General features: G+C 37.7%; 1 protein-coding gene and 1 pseudogene across 2 annotated transcripts in view; one reads left to right on the top strand and one right to left on the bottom strand.

The window, feature by feature from the left end:
- The window catches only part of ME1 (malic enzyme 1), a 189,077-nt gene that overhangs the window by 131,515 nt on the left and 36,450 nt on the right, over window positions 1–21,112 (top strand). For both annotated transcript variants that reach the window (XM_042939268.1, XM_042939269.1), the window contains exon 7: window positions 7,470–7,579. In XM_042939268.1, coding sequence (XP_042795202.1) covers window positions 7,470–7,579 — 110 coding nt within the window. The remainder of the gene's footprint in view (window positions 1–7,469; window positions 7,580–21,112) is intronic.
- LOC122219260 lies at window positions 12,149–20,479 on the bottom strand (annotated as a pseudogene).

Raw genomic sequence — 21,112 nt, 5'->3', positions numbered from 1 at the left:
CTCTTTACCTCATTTAAATCTTAAATGAGGGCCCTTAAATCAAGGGCCCAACCTAAGCTTCCTCTAATTCATATTGTCTTCCCTAAATCCTATAGTGATCTCTTTGTGTGCCCCTGATTTTCCCTTTAACCTGAACCTTTAAATTTTTGCTTTTTTCCTTTGTCTTCCCAATGAGACTGTGAGCATTTTATTTATTTATTTTTTTATTTTATTTATTTTTTTAATGTTTATGTTAGAGAGAGAAAGAGAGAGAGAGAGAGAGGGAGGGAGTGGGGGAGGGGCAGAGAGAGAGGGAAACACAGAATCTGAAACAGGCTCCAGGCTCCAAGCTGCCTGCACAGAGCCTGACATGAGGCTGGGAGTCACAAACTGTGAGATCATGACCTGAGCTGAAGTCGGATGATTAACCGAGTGCCACCCAGGCGCCCCATGACTGTGAGCATGTTAAGCACAAGATCCATGAGTCCTATTTGCTGTTTAATTCTTTGAGCACTGTCAGACCTCAGTGACACTAGTAAAAGTGAATGATTTGTAAAAAATTAGATCTAAGGTGCCAATCAGAACTAAAGTGTTTTAGATCTTAAATACTGCATAGTGCCATGTATGTAGTAAGTCCTAAAAGAACCACATGTTACTATATCTCTCAGGGAAAATCAAAATGTGCTTGGTTGACATGATTACAGTGAATTCTTAATAGTTTATAATCAAAGAAAATCTAATTGTTTTCACCAATATCTGTTTATATACTTTCTATAATAAAAATACCTAGTATATTGAATATGTACAAATGATGTTTTTATACATCATTGCTAGTTTTATAAAACTATAACTCCTTTATTTTATCAATGCAGTCTTTTTACTAATAAATACACTGTTCACTTCATTGAGTCGATCATGACATTGGTGCTCTATGAGAGCCGGTACATATAGTAGTTAAAACTATGGGCCCTGCAGTTCAGCCCAGACCCTACCAATTATTAGCAGTATGCACTCTGCTATGGCCCTTAATCTCTCTGAGCTTCAGTTTCTTCATCTGTAAAATGGGTCATATCTACCTTCCTCATTGCTGAGAGAATTGAATGACACAATCCACATAAAGAGTGGAGCACAGTGCCTGCCACTCACTGTTAGATGTAATGATTAGTCACTGTAATGAAATTTTCTGTGATTTAACGGTGCTACCAGAGAAAACAGTGCCACCAGTTTTTACAGGTTAATTTTATGGGTGGTATTTCTGTCAACTTTTAAAACCATTTACACCCACTATTTTATGTGATACTTTGATCATAAAATAGTAGGTTCTTTTCATAGTTATGTAGAATCGAGTTGGCTAGCTTCCTTGTGTTCCACTACTTATAATTTCGTAGTGACAAGGTTGGTCAATGTGGAACAAAATATCTCTTACATGGTTTTCTTTCATTATATGATGCAGGATGCTGTATCACAAGATGAATCCAGGATCTCCCTCTCTCTAAATCTTTAAGAGTCAAATCAAAGTTAACTACCAGGTACAGAAGAATCATGAAAATAAAACAGATATACTGTATTCTCCAGGGGATAATTCTAAAATAAACTTCTGTAAATGATAAAGTATCTTTTGTAGGATTTTACTACCTATAACTGGTAGATTATAGTTAGAAAATATTATAAACATAAAGCCTGACCACATTGTGTCCTAAACACTGAAGGCAAACCATATTGTGGGGATTTCATTTTAACCACAGAGAAATTGTAACAAGTCCAAAACCGCAGAACCCAAGTAAGTAGTAGATCCGGGAATAGAACCGAAAAGGCTCTGATTCCTCCTCACATATGGAGACCACAAGGTTCTGCTGCTTCTGAACATAATGACAGATCATCTAATGCTGCTAGCCATCTGTACATGACACATCAGGGGCAGACTGTATGAGGGAGGGCACTGTCTAAAAGCATGCAGCCTTTACTTTCTAAAGGCCTGTGTAGAAACCAGAGAAGTGGGGAAGGAGCCTTTATAAACACCAGATGATTATCAACTGATATTTGTGTTTGGGATAATCCGTTGCTACCACAAAGTTTGCTTCTTTGCTAAGGTTGTAAAAGAAAAGCAGTAGTTTATAACCATAGAAATGCTTTTGTCCGTTCTGAAAAACATCTTAGTAATTTTTAAGAAAGCTAGCTAAAGAGTTTCCTAGAATGGCATCATATATATAAGGAGCCTAAAAATTGTATGTTCCTTTCAAGATTTGACCCCACTCCCACATGTTACTTTTAAATTTTTGCTCCTTTTGCCTTTAGTTGATTTCCAGAGCACTGAAATGATGATTTTGAAGGATTTGTTCTGCTTTATTGTTGCCGTTTGAAGAAAAATTTTCCCAGCCTCCTCAATGTGTCATGCTTTATTCCTCTTTACTATTTTATATGGATAAAAGTTTATTGTTATTATATTTTACTGTTTTATTATATCATAAACTTTTTTGTGGGATTATTTTCTTTCTACCCATGAAAAGTTCCTTTAGTTGAAGTCTTTGGGTTTCTATTTATCGAAAGATGTCTTTGTTTCAACCTTACTTAAAAAGAATTTTTCTTACTTACATTTCTTTTTTTATTGAAGTATAGTTGATGCATAATTCAACCTTTTGAAGAATGGCTTTGATAGATATTCTGTTCTAGGATGACAGTTATTTTCTCTTAGGCACTTGAAGATACCCACTATCTGTGGCTTCTATTGTTCCTGTTAAGTGAAAATTATTTCACATTATAGGGCACTCATGTACCTGTCTTCACACATCGAGAACTTACATTTACCACTTAATCCTGATAACAACCTTATGATAATATTTTATTCTCATTATTCTCATTTATTCTAGTAGAGCTACAGAGGCACAGCACAGTTAAGAATACAGAATGAGTGTGGAGAACAAGATTACACCCTAAGAGCACTGACTCTAAAGGCTGTGTTTTTAAACCATTGCCACAGCCAAGTGGATACATAAAGAGAAAGATGAGAGATAAATAATATTGTTAAATATTAAAGATATTTAGGCGTGCCTGGGTGCCTCAGTCTGTTAAGCGCCGACTTTGGCTCAGGTCATGATCTCGCAGTTTGTGAGTTCGAGCCCCGCGTCGGGCTCTGTGCTGACAGCTCAGAGCCTGAAGCTTGCTTCAGATTCTGTGTCTGCCTCTTTCCCTCTGCCCCTCCCCTGCTTGTGCTCTTTCTCTCTCTCTCTCTCAAAAATAAACATTAAAAATAAAAAAAAATAAAGACATTTAAGAACTGTAGTAATTAAAACAGAGTCATTTTTTTCTGGATAAAGAGATTAGTACCCTAATCGTTGCTATTGGACTGTTATTACCAGGAAGTATCAACAAGCTGTGCCTGTTTTTCTCATGTGTAAGATAAGAATAATAATACTACTTGCCTCATAGAATGGTTGTAAAGAGTAAGCAAGTATGTACAGACATATGCATATTGCTTTAAAGTGAAAAAATATTTGTTGTCATTAGCATCAGTAGAATAAAAGGAAAAGCACATCAACGTCACTCTTTATCAGGGAAATACAAATCAAAACCACATGGAGATACCACCTCTCGCCAGTCAGTGGCTAAAATGAACAAGTCAGGAAACTATACATGCTGGCGAGTATGTGGAGAAACGGGAACCCTCTTGCACTGTTGGTGGGAATGCAAACTGATGCAGCCGCTCTGGGAAACAGTGTGGAGGTTCCTCAAAAAGCTAAAAATAGATCTACCCTATGGCCCAGCAATAGCACTGCTAGGAATTTACCCAAGGTATACAGGAGTGCTGATGCATAGGGCACTTTCAACAATAGCCAAATTATGGAAAGAGCCTAAATGTGCATCAACTGACGAATGGCTAAAGAAGATGTGGTTTATATATACAATGGAATACTACTTGGCAATGAGAAAGAATGAAATCTGGCCATTTGTAGCAATGTGGATGGAACTGGAGAGTATTATGCTAAGTGAAATAAGTCATACAGAGAAAGACAGATACCGTATGTTTTCACTCTTAGGTGGATCCTGAGAAACTTAACAGAAGACCAGGGGGGAGGGGAAGGGGGAAAAAAAAGTTACAGAGAGGGAAGGAGGCAAGTCATAAGAGACTCTTAAATACAGAGAACAAACTGAGGGTTGATGGGGGGTGGGGGAAAGGGGAAAGTGGGTGATGGGCATTGAGGAGGGCACCTGTTGGGATGAGCACTCACTGGGTGTTGTATGGAAACCACTTTGACAATAAATTATATATAAAAAATAAATAAAAGGAAAAGCACAGAAACCAACCCTGCTATATATCAGAATATAGTATTTGATTACAGGTGTTGAGAGGAAATGATGGCTATTAAATAAATAGTTCTGACATAGTTGAATGAATTATATAGAAAATAGAAATTTTGAATATCTTTTTAAAAAAAAGAATACATTCAGGGGTGCCTGGGTGGCTCAGTCGATTGAGTGTCCCACTTCGGCTCAGGTCATGATCTTGCGGTCTGTGAGTTTGAGCCCTGCGTCAGGCTCTGTGCTGACAGCTCAGAGCCTGGAGTCTGCTTCGGATTCTGTGTCTCCCTCTCTCTCTGCCCCTCCCCCGCTCATGCTCTGTCTCTGTCAAAAATAAATAAACATTAAAAAAAATTTTTTTTAAAACTACATCCAAACAGTAAAAAAATAATACCAGATATAGAGATTATTTCCTAAATCTATGATATCACCAGAAGAAATTTTTGATTAATATTTAAATGTAGAGAAGACTGTAGTAAGAAGACTGTCAAGGGCAGAAACTGTAAAGAAAAAGAGAGATCTGACAACATAAAAATTTTAAATTCCTTTTGTGAAAACAAACAGGGACATTGTAAATGATTAATGGCACAATATACTAGAGTAGGGAAACCATATGCAACATATATAACAAGTTAATATTCTTAACATATTATGTAAAGAGTTCTTATGAAATAATAAAGGAACGTAAGAATAGAGCCAAAAAACATAATCTGACAGAAAGGATTACAAATGACCAAATGACATAAAAAAAGATGTTGGACTTCACTAGGAATCAGTGAATCAATCAATAAAAATTCGGAAACCAGTTTCCCCTATGAATTTAATGGTGATTGAAAAAGATTCTCCACCAAGGGCAAATATAATAATATATAAATTACCACAATGGAAGAAAAATAACTGATTCACAAAGTATTTGGTTGGATAAGGAAAGACCTCTTCTGCAAAGTTTGAGATGGCCTTTGAATTATTGGCAAAATATTGACAAGAAGTGAGAAATGAGGGAAGTTTATCACCCTCTCTTCTGAAAAAATTGGCATCATGGGGGAAGAAAGATAAGGAACTATAGCTTTGATTTTGTCATGACGAAGGGATGTGGTATTAAAATCAGGAATTAGAAGATATCTATAAGTTACCTTCTTCCAACAAAAACTTGTTGTGCACTTATAGGTACTGTGGGAAAATAATGAATTTAATTGTGGATTTTCTAGTTAGAGGTACGTTCAAGTAAAATTATCCAGCTGGTTGTGGGATATGCATATCTGAAGTTGATAGGAACAGACTAGGGATGCACATTTGGGAGTCAGTATATATGGTTGATAATGAAAGCCATAAGCAGGATTGAGATTTTATAGGATACACACATGCTCATACACAGTAGCCAATGACAGAGTAGTAGAAAACACCAATGTTTAGGTGCTAAGGATGCCACAAAGTAGAAAGAAGAAATAATCACAAATTTAGGAGAAGGCACAGAAAAGTATGACATTTCAGAAGGCTGGGGAATAGAATTTCAAGAAAAAAGACAAACAGATTAGTGGCAATGCAGCAAAGAGGTCTGGTAAATTAAAGATTGATAATAGTGTTCATTAGATTTAGTCAGGAAATATTTTAACTTGAGAACAACAATTTTACTAGAATGATGAGGGTAGATAGGAAACTCCAGGGGACTGAGAAATAAATAAGAGATGAACTATAAACTACTATTTCAAGCACATTAGGAAAAACATGGGGTCAAGAGAGAACTTTTTCCCTTTAATGAGAGATTCAAACTCAATCAGGTGAGAGGATGGAACTTCTCTAGAAGAAGTTACAAGTACAAGGGAGGGAGCTAACTGAGAAGAAGGGAGTGAGAATGTGGCACCTGTGGTGAGGTACCTTGAAGAGGAGGAGGAATACCTTGTCCACTGATGCCTGAAGAATGAAGCTAAAGATAGAGGTCGGGGTCGGGGTGGGGGGCACAGTTGAGGGAGATCATGTATTATGCCCTCACTATGCCAGATGTGGGAGACATGTGAAGAGGTCAAGATTTTAAAGGATTGGGAAAGCTTGGGAATAGCCACTGGGTATAATGGAAGTGGAAGCTGACCAAGAATAAGAGGAATCACATGTAGGGTGGCAGTGGGAATCTAGCCAAGGTTGGAGACCATATAACTGTAGTGGCAAGGCATGGCTATATGGCTTTCTCTGGCAACTCTTAGAATCCTGGGTTATCAATAATGTTAATTCCTCTTGCTTTGGATAGGTTACCCAGGTGGATGATCATATAAGGGGTCAGACAAGTAAGCTATTAATATCAGAAGTAAAAATCTGTCCAATATACTTCAAAGCTCAAAGCCTTTCAGTGTTTGGCCATTAATACAGAATAAAAACCAGAATCCTAGGCTAGAATTTTAAGGTTTCCAATATAAAATTCTGACCTTATTTTTAGTACACCCTTACATGTATCACCACATTATAGCCAAATAGGGTTTCTTGCTATTTTTTGAAAATTTTTTTCTTTCTCAATTTGCATCTCATGTTGCTTCTGGTATTTACCTGGCTTATAAAAACCTACATCTCTGTTCCTTAAAACTCAGTTCATTTGTGGGCACCTAGGTGGCTCAGTTGGTTAAGTATCTGACTTCGGCTCGGGTCATGAACTCATAGTTTGTGGGTTCAAGCCCCGGGTTGGGCTCTGTGCTGACAGCTCAGAGCATGGAGCCTGCTTCAGATTCTGTGTCTCCCTCTCTCTCTGCCCCTCCCCTGCTCACACTCTGTCTCTGTCTCTCTCTCTCTCAAAAATAAATAAACATTAAAAAAAAAACAACAACTCAGTTCATTTATTACCAGGTCTGTGATTCCAGCCCGAAGTAGTATCTGTCCTCTCAACATCTATAATTGCTTGTTTATAACGCTTTTATGTTACTTTCTATTTTTTCAAAAACTTTCTAAAAATTACTAAATTTTAAATTCTTCAATGATAGGGACCTTATTTTTCTCAGTTTTGTATTATTTCACAATGCCAACACAATGCTTTTTCTGTACTAAGTATGCAGTGAATATTTGCTGAACAGACATTGTATTACATACTTACACTAAGTAGCAAAATAGAACCTTTAAAAGAAAAGGTTTTATCTTTTCTGTAGACTGATTTCAGAGGTTTATTTTTATGTTATTTCATGAACCTCTTCTAAAGTGAATGTTTTGTCCCATAGGTATGGGATGAATTGCCTTATTCAATTTGAAGATTTTGCCAATATAAATGCATTTCGTCTCCTGAAGAAATATCAAAACCAGTATTGCACATTCAATGATGATATTCAAGGTAAGCTGGATAGGGAAGGAAGTGAAGATACAGAATGCATAGGGCAAAAGGGCCCAGATATTCCCATGAGGTTAAAGAATGTGTGTAATAGGGGGCACCTGGGTGGCACCTCAGTCTGTTAAGCCTCCGAGTCTGGGTTTTGACTTAAGTCATGATCTTAGGGTTCGTGAGTTCCAGCTACACATAGAGCCCCTCGTTGGGCTCTGCACTGACAGCGCCAAGCCTGCTTGGGATTCTCAGTCTCCCCCTCTTTAAAACATAAGTAAACTTAAAAAAAATAATAAATTGGATGTTTAAAATGAAAGAATCGGCATAATGGGGAAAATTGAACAACCTGGAAAGGTAGGAGGTTGTAGACCATGAGTGAGGTATTCTAATGTAGTATTTGAAAGAAGCATTAGATCTGAATGGTGATAAGTGCCAACGGGGAACTTAGCAGGAAGACAGCCAATGTGAAATAAGATGTTGAATGCTATTGGAAATGAGGTGGTCTAAGAAGAGTTTAAATGTAAGACAAGGATGCTAATAATGTTTGTCTATTCATAGAGTTTATATTGAGGACAAGTAATTATGTGTGAAAATACCCTCTGAACTGAGTTGTACTTTACAAATATAACTTAAAATTCACTATGCTTAAATTCTGTATTGTGACATAACTATATGAATATAATGTGTTTAAAAATAATGAGCCTCTGTACCTTTTGAGGCATACTAAAGCAATTAGTTGAGTCTTTCTTTCCCCCAAATCCTTTGTGATGTTAATCACATGGTTACTGTAGTATCATTTTCGTGATAAAGATGCTGCTATACGTTACTTCAACTTTATTTTCTTTCTTTTTTATTTAAATTTCTTCTTGAATATTTATTCATGAGAAGTGAATATTTGGAGAAATTCAAAAGGGAAGTAAAGAATCTAATTTTACAGCACTATAGCTCTATTATAGCTATAACTTGAAGATACATATATAGTGATAGCGTGCTTTTGGTGCTGCAGACAGATTTTGTAGACCAGTGACTGGGTCACTGACCAGTTAATTTTGTAGTGGTCTCTAAAATAGTCACATTAGGGGCGTCTGGCTGGCTCAGTTGGTAGAGCATTGACTCTCGATCTTAAGGTTGTGAGTTCAAGCCCCACATTGGGCGTAAAGATTACTTAAAATCTTAAAAAAAAAATAGCCATATTCACTGCTGAAAAAACTATCCTTTCTTTAATATTCTTATCTTTGGATTTTGTGGGTCCCACAGAAATATCCATCTTTACAGACTGATATTACATACTTTTGAATCAATACACAGAATTAATAGGCATCAGAGTTCAGTTTAAGACAAACAGTGCTAAATCCAAATTATCAAACCAAATGAGCAGTTTGGAATTAGGGTCAGAGCTCCTATCGACTTAGTCAGAATTTAGAGGTCAAGGCCTAGGCTGCATCAGAATTAAAGTCAGGAGCACAAGAAATCTGAGGCAGATGCTTACTTAAGTCAAGGCCAAGAGTATTGCATGTGGAATTGCTCTGGAGTGTCCACAACAGAATATTCCCCACTCCACCCAGCGGGTCACCACAGTGGAGGCATTAAATAACTAATTTTTCACCCCAGCAAATCTGTCCTAAAATAAAATCTGCATGTTTACCTCTTTACACATAGGAATTTTAGAGTATGACTGCCTTAGCCAACAAAAAGACAGATTTGAGAAAAATGGGCCCAATCTCTGACTAGAGAAAACTTTTGGCAAGTTATTGGGGTTCTGATTAGAAACAACGAAATCATTTTGTGCATTTCTCCATACCAAAATAGTGTCCTTAGTGACACATTATCCCCATATGTTTCTATTTTACCTTTTTAACCTTATGTTTTTACCATTTTGCCCACAATGTAATACTTTCCCCACTGTGGGCATAGAAATTGCATTCCAGTGCCAAGGAAAATAATTATGTAGCCATTACAGCCTTACCATGTAAATAAATGTTTCACACTGGACCCTGGGGAGAACTTTTTTCATTTCTTTTCTTTTCTTTTTTTTAACAGATGTGTTATTTAAAGATATTTTATGAAAAGTATTTGATTTTAAAAATCTTATAATTTATCTAAATCTAAAATAATTTTAAATGATAGAGATTTTGGTTTTAGATAGAGATTTGGACCTTAATGCATTCTAATTATAATTATTTTTAACTGGAAAAAATGTGCCAGTTAAATATGTTAAGAAATTGGACATTTAATTCTATAATCTGAATTCAGCAAATTCAGATCAAAACAATAAGGTCTCATCCTCTGGTCATTTAAAATCAATGACAAAAAGAGGTTTTTCTTCTCATAATACCCTCTCTGGAATGGCTGTTCTCTAACATAACATTGTAAATATTTTACATAGAATATTCAGCCATAATAAACAAATTTGTTAGGATTTTTTTAAAAATAAGGCAAATATAGCCTAATCTTATCCTAAATGCTTTGATAATTGAAAAGACCAAAAATCAGACATGATAGAACGGACTTTTCACAAAAGAAGGAAGACTGTTGGCCAGAAAACATGCTTCAAAGTTTAACACCACTAAGTTTTAAAAAGCATATTAAAAAGCAAATGAAAAACTGATTTTCTGTATCAAGCTGGCAAAGATTTTCTATAGTAATCCCAACTGTTAACGATGCTGTAAGAAGATGAGCACTCATATATCGATGGTGGAAATATAAACTGGTGCAACTCTTGGGAAGGCAGTATGTGTCAAAAACCTTAAAAGTCTACGGCTCTTTGAGCCGACAATTCCATTTGTAGAAATTTATCCTGAGCAAGTAAAAGTATGTAAAGCAAATGTACAAGGATATTTATTTATTTTAAATATGTGTTTATTATTTTAATGGAGATACAATTGGCATGTAACACTATTAGTTTTAAGTGCAATATAATGATTTGGTATATGTATATTGCAAAATGACTGCCACAGTAAGTTAACACCTATCACCATGTATAGTTACAGTTTCTTGTGACAAGAACTTTTAAAATTTACTCTTAGCAACTTCCAGATACACAATACAGTATGTCACCAGGCTGTACATGACATCTGCAGGACTTATTTATTTGTTTGTTTATTTACTTTTAAATGTTTATTCATTTTGAGAAGGAGAGAGAGAGAAAGAACACAAGCAGGGGAGGGGCAGAGAGAGAGGGGAACAGAATATCTGAAGCAGGCTCCATGCTGACAGCAGAGAGCCAGAAGCGGGGCTCGAATTCACTAACCTTGAGATCATGACATGAGGCAAAGTTGGATGCTTAACCGACTTGAAACACCCACATGCCCCAGGACTTAGTTATTTTATAACTGGAAATTTGTACCTTTTGAAAACCTTCATGCCTTTTGCCCAGTTCCCAACCCCAGCCTCTGGGAGCCACCAATCTGTTCTCTATGAATTTGGCTTTTTGGTTTTGGTTTTGTTTTAGATTCCACATATGAGTGAGTATTTGTCTTTCTCCATCTGACTTATTTCACTTAGCCTCATACCCTCAAGATCCATTTCTGTTGTTGCAGATATTAGGATTTCCTTCTTTTCTTATGGCTGAATAATATTCCAGTGTGTGTGGGTGTGTGTGTGTGTGTGTATCACATTTTTTTAATTCATTCATCCATCGATGGACATTTTAGACTTTTTCCATGTCTTGGCAATTGTAAATAATATTGCAATGAACATGGGGTTGCAGATAATCTTTTCAAGATAGTGATTTCATTCCTTTTAGATAAATACCCAGAAGAGAAATTGCTGGATCATATGGTAGTTTTATCTTTAATTTTTTGAAGAATCTCTATACTTTTTTTCATAGTGGCCGCACCAATTTACTTTCCACCAGTGGTGCACCAGAGTTCTCTTGTCTCCACATCCTTGCCAACACTTGTTACTTCTTGTGTCTGGTAATAACCCTTCTAACAGGTGCAAAGTGATACCTCGTATGGTTTTGATTTGCATTTCTGTGATGATTAGTGATGTTGAGCACGTTTTCCTGTACCTATTGGCCATTTGTGTATCTTCTTTGGTAGAATGTCTGTTTAGATAAGGATACTTATTGTTATTAATAGTATTGTTAACATTATTTATGTATTATTAACATTATTGTTGCAATATTATTTTTTCAATTATTCTCTGATCATAAATGATCTTTTTTAAAAGCATGTATATTCTTGTGAATCAAAGCAAATATTTTAAAAGAATGATATATATAATAAAAATTGAATTGAGCTTTTAGATTATTATAATAAAGAACAAAGACATTTAGAATATATTTGTCTCATATTAGAAAGTGTAGGCCTTAAGTATTAAAAGTAACTTTTCAAACTCATTGCCAGAATTAAAATTTCACATCACGGGATTGTTAACAAACATTGACCAACATATTAAGATGGTAAAGTTGAACAATAAATAAAAACCTTTCTAATTATTATTTTTTTCCGAAAAAATCATGTACTGATGAAGTAACAATAGAAAGTTAACATTAATTTCAGAAGAAAAGGCACATCCAGACAAAATAGTCAAGGCGATTTGTAAAACGCAGCATTATATTTGTACTATTCTTAATCAACTGAATGCGGTAAATTATTTTGGTAAATCCTAAACTATGGCAGTAAGTTATAAAGTCAGGCCAGTAGGAAGGCTCCACCCCCCACCTTTAATGGAGTGTTTTGTTCCTGATGTAGCTGGCTCACAGAAATGTGCCCTAAATGTGCCCTCACTGAAGTGTCCCAAGCTGCTGGATTCCCATACCCAGGTTTCACTTTGTGAAGTCATGTGTCATCTCGGTGCCCTTAGGGACTTGACCAACTCTCCTGAGGTGGCACACACTTGATAATTGCAGCTCTTCATAGCACTGGGGCCACAAAAGGCTGAGCATAGTCACACTCAGGACTAGGAGGTACGCCTCTGAGAGGTGATGCCCACTCTGCGCACTCTACTCCCTGAATGGAAGAGAAGCTGCTCACTTGGGCCCTGTTGCCGTGAGCCACTTGATGTACTGGCTGGTCTTCGGCAGGAAGAGACAAGAACCAGAGATACTAGATCAAACTTCATGATCACCACCAACAAAGTAGGGACCATCAGGACGGTGAGCTCCTACACCACAAAAGTGGGAAACAGGTGAAGACCTGCTAACTGATGCAAAGAAAATGGTAACCAGGAAGTCACAAGTAGGCTTAACTTAAGACACGATCTCCTCGGTGACCTTGTAGCCTTGGGAAGAGATGAGCAGTCTGTCCAGGAAGCAGCCCAGCTCCATGGAGACATCCAGCAGCTCCGTGACAGCATTAAAAAGATGAAGGCAGGGGCACCTGGGTGGCTCCGTTGGTTAAGCATCCGACTTTGGCTCAGGTCATTGTCTCATGGTGTATGAGTTCAAGTCCCGTGTTGGGCTCTGTGCTGACAGCTCAGAACCTGGAGTGTGCTTCTGATTCTGTCTCTCTCTCTCTCTCTCTCTGCCCCTCCCCCACTTGTGTTCTGTCTCTCTTGGTCTCTCAAAAATAAATAAATAAATGTAAAAAAAAAAAAAAGATGAAAGAAGTGGGGCACCCCGGTGGCTCGGTCGGTTAGGCTTCCAACTTTGGCTCAAGTCATGATCTCACAGTTCATGGGTTTGATTTGAGCCCTGCATCGGGCTCTCTGCTGTTGGTGCAGAGCCAGGGAGCCTGCTTCTGATCCTCTGTCCCCTTGCCTATCTGCCTCTCCCCTGCTCTCATTCTCTCTCTCTCTCAAAAATACATAAAACATTTTTGAAAAAGAGGTGAAAGCACAGATTCTTATAAGATATTTTTTATTCCCTTTGCTTTCAATGTGCAGCTTTATATAAGATAGACCTATGAGATAAGTCTTTATGATAAGGCATAGAAGAAAAGCAGCAGCCACAGAGAAGAGAATCTAGCCAACAAGCCAGTATTCACAGTAGTGAATTGGATAAGGGCCGCCCTGCGGGCCATGACTAAAGCCTGGCTGCGTGTCCTGCACTATGAGCATCTCGAGCAGCACCGTGTATAGTCAGCATCACCTGCTTCTTTTTCACCACAGGTACTACCCATGAGGAGCCTGGACACTACGGGTGTGCTTGATAAGGACAAGCAAGTAGAAATAAAGTGCTCTGGGTGCGTCTGATCTGTAAAAGATGTCCCCATAGTAAGCCGAATGCAGTCACTGCTAGTGCCATATGACGTGGTCCTTGTAGGGCAATCTTTCCTACCTTTCTCAGCTTCACTGGGGAAAATTCTAAGCCAATAAGAAAAAGAGTAAAGAACCCCAAATTCTCATGTCTCCACTTGTACAATAAACTTAATCCCCTTTCGTCCTGGAGGTCCCAAAAGTATCCCAGCAGTCGTGAAAGGAAATATTGTATGTCGGCAGTCCCGTCGCTATGCACAGCCGGCTCCAAGGAAAGACAATGCTCCTGTGCTAAGACAGCGTTCTTGGTCAGGTGGTGATCTGCACCCGGGATTGTTGTGTCTCTGGGCTTGGTCAAAATATACTGGTCATTCTGGGAGTCAGTCAGCATGCTAAGACCCAGATCAGGCTCCACTTCTCATTTTTTGTGAGGTGTTGCTTAGAGTTGCCTCTTCTCCCACCCTCAGAACTGCCTCAAAATTGACCCCTTTGACTGATGCATTGTCATCAAAAGTGCGTTCTTCCTCTTTCTCACATCTTCAAGAATGTCATCAAGCATGGATAAACTCTTGTTTTGATGATGTGTATTTTTGAGGGCTTCAACTTGATGTTTTTCTGCTGCTAGAAGTTCCACAGGTTCCATCTCTTCCTTTACTGCAGCCTCTCCCAAGGGCTCTAGGTGCTGCCTGCTGCTCTCCTTCATGGTCACAACATCTTTGTAATTTCCCTGCAGGGCTCTCTCAGGTCCATGGACAGCCTGGAAGACTGTGCATTTTCACTTCATTCAGCTCTTTTTGGAACATTTCAAATGTATGCACCTGAAACATTTTCTCTTCATCCCACAGATCGGCATCTTTTCCCACTTCTCTGATTGTCCTTTTCAGTCAGTAAAGAACCCCAGTCTTTTAGTGAAGAAACCCAGAGAGCTTTCCGCAACTATGGAGGATCCACTGCTTCCTCTGAGTTATAGCCACCCATCCGCCTCAAGCTGTAACTTGATGGCATGTTCCAACACCTCTCCACGTTCCACAGCATCCATTATCAAAGGAAGTACTAGAAGCAACATCCAGAAGTAATTTGCTCTAATACCTTCACGATCCAATTTTACAGGACAAGGCAAGGCTGTCCAAAGCTTTCTGCTGAGCTGAGCTCATATTTAGATACACATTTTCAGCTGACACCAAACACAGCACCTGGTGCTGCATGCAGGTGGTCCTGGAGCAAGCAGTGTGAGTGTGGCAGGAACAGGCCTGACGAATCCAGCATCAGTTATCTAGCTACTTTGGAACCTGGCCCAGCGCAGTGCATGCTAGGTCTGACTCGTTGGCACTGAGAGCCAGACAGGGAGAAGCCTTCCTGTTTCCCCTTTCAGGTGGCATGTGGTGGGGCTGCCCCCCAGGGTGGGGGACGGGGGCAGGGTTGGGCTTGAGGAGGGCCCTAGCCACCCATTGCCCTCTCTGGAATGCAGTCTCTATTGTAATGTTATTTTTAAACACAAAAAATCAGAAGTCCTCTAAATATCTAAAAGTAGAGGTTTGGTTAAATAAATTTGACATATCCATATTATGGAATATTATAAGTATACAGAATATTTTAAAATATGTTATTGACATCATAAGGTAGTCACAGGATATTGTTAAGTGGCAGAAAGTATGCTAAAATCGTATGCATGGCATGAGATATTTTTTACAAATTAAAATTTTCTTTACTTTGCACATATCAGATATAGAAAACAGCTGTAAGAATATTCATCAGAATGTTGAAAAGGATTCTACCTAGGCAGTAGGATTATAGGTGATTTCTTTAGTCTTTGTATATCTGGATTTTAACTGTTTAATGGATTTGCTACAATGGGCATCTTTTTATGAATACATTTTTCAAGTGTCAAAAGATACCACGCTAAACTGTTGAGCCATAACACAAGAATACCTAACATATAATCTTTCATTAGCAAGATTACTTAATACCAAAAACCTATTGTGTCTGTTAGTGTTCTTTTCAAAGTCGTATTGTTATTAGTTTATGTAGTAATTTGGTATGTGCTCTCATTTCCTTATAAGAGGCATTCTTCACGTCACCACTTAATTGATACCAGTTATGTGAAGGATAAGAAGTTATACAGAGAAAAAAAGAAAACAGTATTCTGACTATACTTATTCCTTCCTCTTATTTGTAGATTTTAATACTCAGTTGGCTTAACATTCATATTCCAGAGCACTTTATTTTATATGGAGACACCACAGTTGCATTCCCCTATGTTTCTGCTAAGATGTCTTTATACTAGAAGACAAAAAAACTACTTAGACTATTTTGTTATATTAGAATTTGTTTTATCAAACATTTAACAGAAAAAGCAGCCCATGAATTAGAATGCACGATTCTTTTGTCAAATATTCTTACTGCAAAAGAATTTAATCTAGCAGATTTTTTCAAACATTACTCTGCTTTAGTAACAGTGAAACCATTCCAGTTTGGAAAAACTCATTAGAATTAGTGGTTAGCTTCTTTTCCTGTGTCTTCAGCCACTCTCTCTCTACTGCCTTCCCATTAGCCTTCCCATGTTTAAATTGCTTTAATTCTTTTTTTTTAAGTTTATTTATTTTGAGAGAGAGTGAGAGTGAGAATGAGTGGGGAAGGGGCCTAGAGAGAGGGAGAGACAGGATCCCAAGCAGGCTGCACACTGTCAGCATGGGGCTCAATCCCACCAACCACGAGATCATGACCTGAGCCGAAATCAAGAGTTGGACGCTTAACCGACTAAGCCACCCAGACGCCCCTGCTTTAATTTTTAAAATAATTGCCTTCATCCTCATTTTCCCCAGCAACAGCCCTTGTCATTCTTTCCTTAAAAATATAAAAATAAACTATTTTACTTGGCTCTGTTTCCCTCCCACCCCCATCTTCATCTCACTCTTTCTTGTCTTATCTAAGCTTTTCCAAGGACTGCTCTATACCTGCTGTCTCTGTTCTTTTTCTTTTATTTATTCCTCCGCACACTGCCCTCCAACTTTGGCTCTAGCCCATGTAAATAAAGTAGCTCTCTGAAAGGTCACCATGATGTAATTACCAGATCTAGTGTGGCTATTTGTCATTTCCCTTCTTGATTGACCTTTCTTATGTTTGTCACTACTTCCTCCCTTTGTTTCCATGACAGCCATCCACTTTCTTGCTTCTCCTGCCTCTTTGACGACTTTTTTTACTTAGTCATCTTCCCTATATCACATTCTCCTGCCCTTTCTCCTTAAATGTTTATGTTCATTAGGGTTCTCTCCTTTTGAAGAGAACTTACTCACAGAATAGTGTTATCAATCCACATGACCTAAATACAACTACACATTTTTGAATTCCAGATCTTTTATCTCTGCCCTAGATTTCTAGACTGAGTTCCAGACCTGTATATCTAACTACCTTCTTGACATTGTTCCCTGAGCAGCACACAGAGAGGACAACCTCATAAGCTCAAAACTGAACTCCTGTTTTCCTTGCACATTTTCCCCTGGTCCTCCAAACAAGAAAATGTATGATTATTCCTGACTTTTTCCTCACCCATCCTATGTATTTAATCATTAAGTCCTGTTGATTTTTCTGTCTTAAATATTTCCTCCCTCTCAACTTGCTTCTCTCTTGGATTGTTGCAATATCCTCTCTCCTCAATAATTGCAGTGACCTTTTAACTCATCTACATCCCACCAGCCTCCAACTCGCAAATGTATTCCCCCCCCACTCTCTGAATTTAGAATCTTTTAGCAGCCTTCTGTTACCTATAATAAATTATAATTGCCTTGCTTTATATACTTCCTTTATATAGTTACTTTTAGTGTGTAGTAGAAGGCCCTGCATGATCTAAACACTTCTCTAGCCTCACGTCACTTTGCATTCTAATAAGTTGTGTTTGCTTCAGCAACACTATAAAACCTACAGTTTCACATGTGTTCTCTCCCCTTTTATATTTTAGGAGGCTTGGTATACAAATGGAGCTTGTATTCAGGGTTTTTACTATAAGGTATTTGGTTGAGCCATTTCCTTAAGGAAATCTCCCTTGTCAGTTTCTGGCCTTTTTCTCTTACATTGCTCAGATTCTACAGAAAAGGTTTTTCAGTCTCTCTCCTGACATTAGCTTTCTGCTAGGATGAGCTTTCTGCCAGTATTCTTTGAGCCAAGTAGGAGTGGGGGGGGGGGGGGGGGGTCTGCATATTGAGTATGTAAATTTGCATTTAATCTTGTTTTCAAGTATGGCACCCCTTGCCACCAGTTTCCCCTGATGTTTTACAGTTATGCCTGGTGTCTTAATAATCAGGTTACCCTTTCTATAACATAAACCTCCAGAGTGTGGAGGGTCAGCCATCTAATAAAAGGTGAGGAAAATGGATCTAGATTATAACTACTTCTTAACAGATTTTTGAACAACCTCCTGTTTTCAGCCTCTTCTTCATCCCCACTTTCAGAGGTTCTTGGTCCCTCTTATAACCAGGCCTTTCAAGAGTTCTGCTTTATCAGTCTAATCACTTGTTAGCATTCCCCATGGCTGGCCAACAGTTCAGCTTTCCCACATCTACTAAGTCTGTCGCCATTTGCCCATCTGCCTTCTAGCTGGTAAGATTTTGCTGCTATCCTCTTCTGGTTCCTTGACCTTTTTTTTTTTTTTTTAATCTTCTCTCTGTTGTTTTAGTAGAGTTCATTGGGGGAGATGGAAAACTAAATTATGTGTTCAGTCCCTCGATTTTACCAGTCTTCTCTGCCTCCATGTCTTTGCACATGCTTGTCCTATGGGAGGTCCTGGAGCTCTCATCTCAATCTTTTGATACTGTGCTCAGGTAGCATGTCCTCTAAATACTGTGGCCCCTGCTTCAACACATTCACTACCACCCTGCTTGCTTCTAGTTCTGTCTGATCTCTTTATTTAGTAGCACGTGAGAATTATAATTATTTGATTACGTATTAGTCACCTTTGCTGGTTATATATAGTAATCCTAATCAGATTTAACGAATTACTGCATTAGTAGAGGTCATTCTTTGGTCAATGTTAAATATTAACTGCTCTTTAAAAGTCAGAAACTTCAGCCTGTCTTTGTGTGCTTTACTAAAAATTCAGTTTTCAGTCTCAAAAAAAAAGTTATTTTGGAATAATTTATTGTGAAAACCTACATTTTTGTGAAGTATCAGCTTGCCACACTAATTCCCTTGACTGTAGTGAAATTTAAATCAAAGTAGTACCAGGAAGTAGGACCAGGAAATGTATAAGAATAATGCTCAAATTAATTTTTTGTAGTAAAAATATCTTTTTGATTCTTAATTCCATGAAGAGAAGTTTGGATGTTTTATTATGTCCTCATGAAATGTTATAGAATACACATTTAAATAGAAGCCTCTGACATCCACTGTAGACAGAGATTTAGTGTATCTTATTTGAGTTAATACGAATTTAAAATGTCTTGACTTTTTCTTTCTCCCTTCCCCGCGTTCCTAATGTCTTGACTTTTAATACAGGATGATCCAGCACAACCATATAAAAATGTCATCATATTATAATTTAGATCTTTTGAGATATTTTATTCTCTCTGTTCTTAAATGCCCAGTTCTGTTTAAAATCAAAACAGGGGAAAATTTTTTTAAAAAATCAAATCAAATAAAAACTGGGGCGCCTGGGTGCCTCAGTCAGTTAAGCATCTGGCTCTTGGTTTCAGCTCCAGTCATGATCTCATGGTTCATGAGTTTGAGCTCTGCACTGATAGTGTAGAGCCTGCTTGGGATTCTCTCTCTCCCTCTCTCTCTCTGCCCCTACCCCGCACATGCTGTCTCTCTCTCTCTCTCTCTCTCTCTCTCTCTCTCCCTCTCTCTCTCCCTCTTCCTCTCTCTCTCTCTCAGAATAAACAAATAAACTTAAAAAAAATAAAAAAATAATACAGATACAGTGATTGCTGATGATACTTCAACTTTGATTCATCAACTGGTTAAATCTTGTTGGTTCTGGTGGAATGTATAGAGACCCTTAACATTGCAGAATCTCAGAGTTGGAAGGGAGCTTAGAATCCCTGAAATCCAAACTTCTGGCTAGCTTCAAAAAGCCTGAGATAGAGATAGAGATAGTTTGAACTACTATTTGTGAATAACTTCGTATCTTCTGGATACCAGTGTCTCTCTCAAATTCTTTTTTCATCTATTTAACAGCTCTTGTGAGTCTGTCTTGATGTAGGAGACAAAGAGACAAACACATAATTGTTATGGTGTCTTTTCTGCATAGATAAGCCATTGTTTTACACATGCTTTCATTTATTACTATTATTTTTTATTTGATTATAGTTGACACACAATGTTATGTTAATTTCAGGTATATAACATAGTGTTTCAATAACTATATGTTATGCTGTGCTCACCACAAGTGTAGCTACCATCTGTCACCATATAACACTATTACACTAATACCACTGATTATATTCCTATGCTGTGCCTTTTATTCCTGTGACTGATTCATTCCATAACTGGAAGCCTGTATCTCCCACTCCCCTTCACCCATTTTGCTCATCCTCCTTTTCTGGTATCCATTAGTTTGTTCATTCTCTGCATTTATAGATCTGATCCTGATTTTTGTTTGTTTATTTGTTTTTTAGATTCCACATGTATTTGTCTTTCTCTGTATGACTTTCTTAGCATTATATCCTCTAGGTTCATCCATGTTGTCGCAAATGACAAGATCTCATTTGACTGTGTAATATTCCATTGTGTGTGTTTGTGTATGTACGTACCTGTATGTACCACATCTTCTTTACCCATTCATCTATCAGTGGACATTTGGGTTGATTCCATATCTTGGTTATTGTCAATAATGCTGCAGTAAATATAGGGGTGCATATATCTTTTTGAATTAGTATTTTCATTTATTTGCAAGTGATATATCTGATACAGAGTTAATATCCGAAGTATGTAAAGAACTTATAAACCTAACACCAAAAAACAAATAATCTGATTAAAAAGTGGGCAGAGGTCCTTAACAGACATTTTTTTTTTCCAAAGAGGAGATTAAATTGGCCAACAGACACATGTAAAGTTGTTCAACATCACTCATCATCAGGGAAATGCAAATCAAAACCACAATGAGGTATCACTTTATACCTATCAGAATGACTAAAATCAAAAACACAAATATTAGGTGTTGGCAAGTATGTGAAGAAAAAGGAACCCTTGTGCACTGTTGGTGGAAATGCAAATTCGTGTAACCATTGTGGAAAACAGTATGGAGGGTCGCCCAAACTAAAAATATAAATACTATATAATCCACTAATTCCACTTCTCAGTATTTCCCCAAAGAAAATACAGACTTTCATTTTAGATAATGTATAGAAGGGTAGCCTTTGCATAATGTATGACTTACCACAGTTCATACTTTATTATAATGGTGGCTCAAAA

Source organism: Panthera leo, chromosome B2 (assembly GCF_018350215.1).
Source record: "Panthera leo isolate Ple1 chromosome B2, P.leo_Ple1_pat1.1, whole genome shotgun sequence".
NCBI classification, from domain to species: Eukaryota; Metazoa; Chordata; class Mammalia; order Carnivora; family Felidae; genus Panthera; species Panthera leo.
This window is presented reverse-complemented; position numbering and strand designations above follow the sequence as displayed.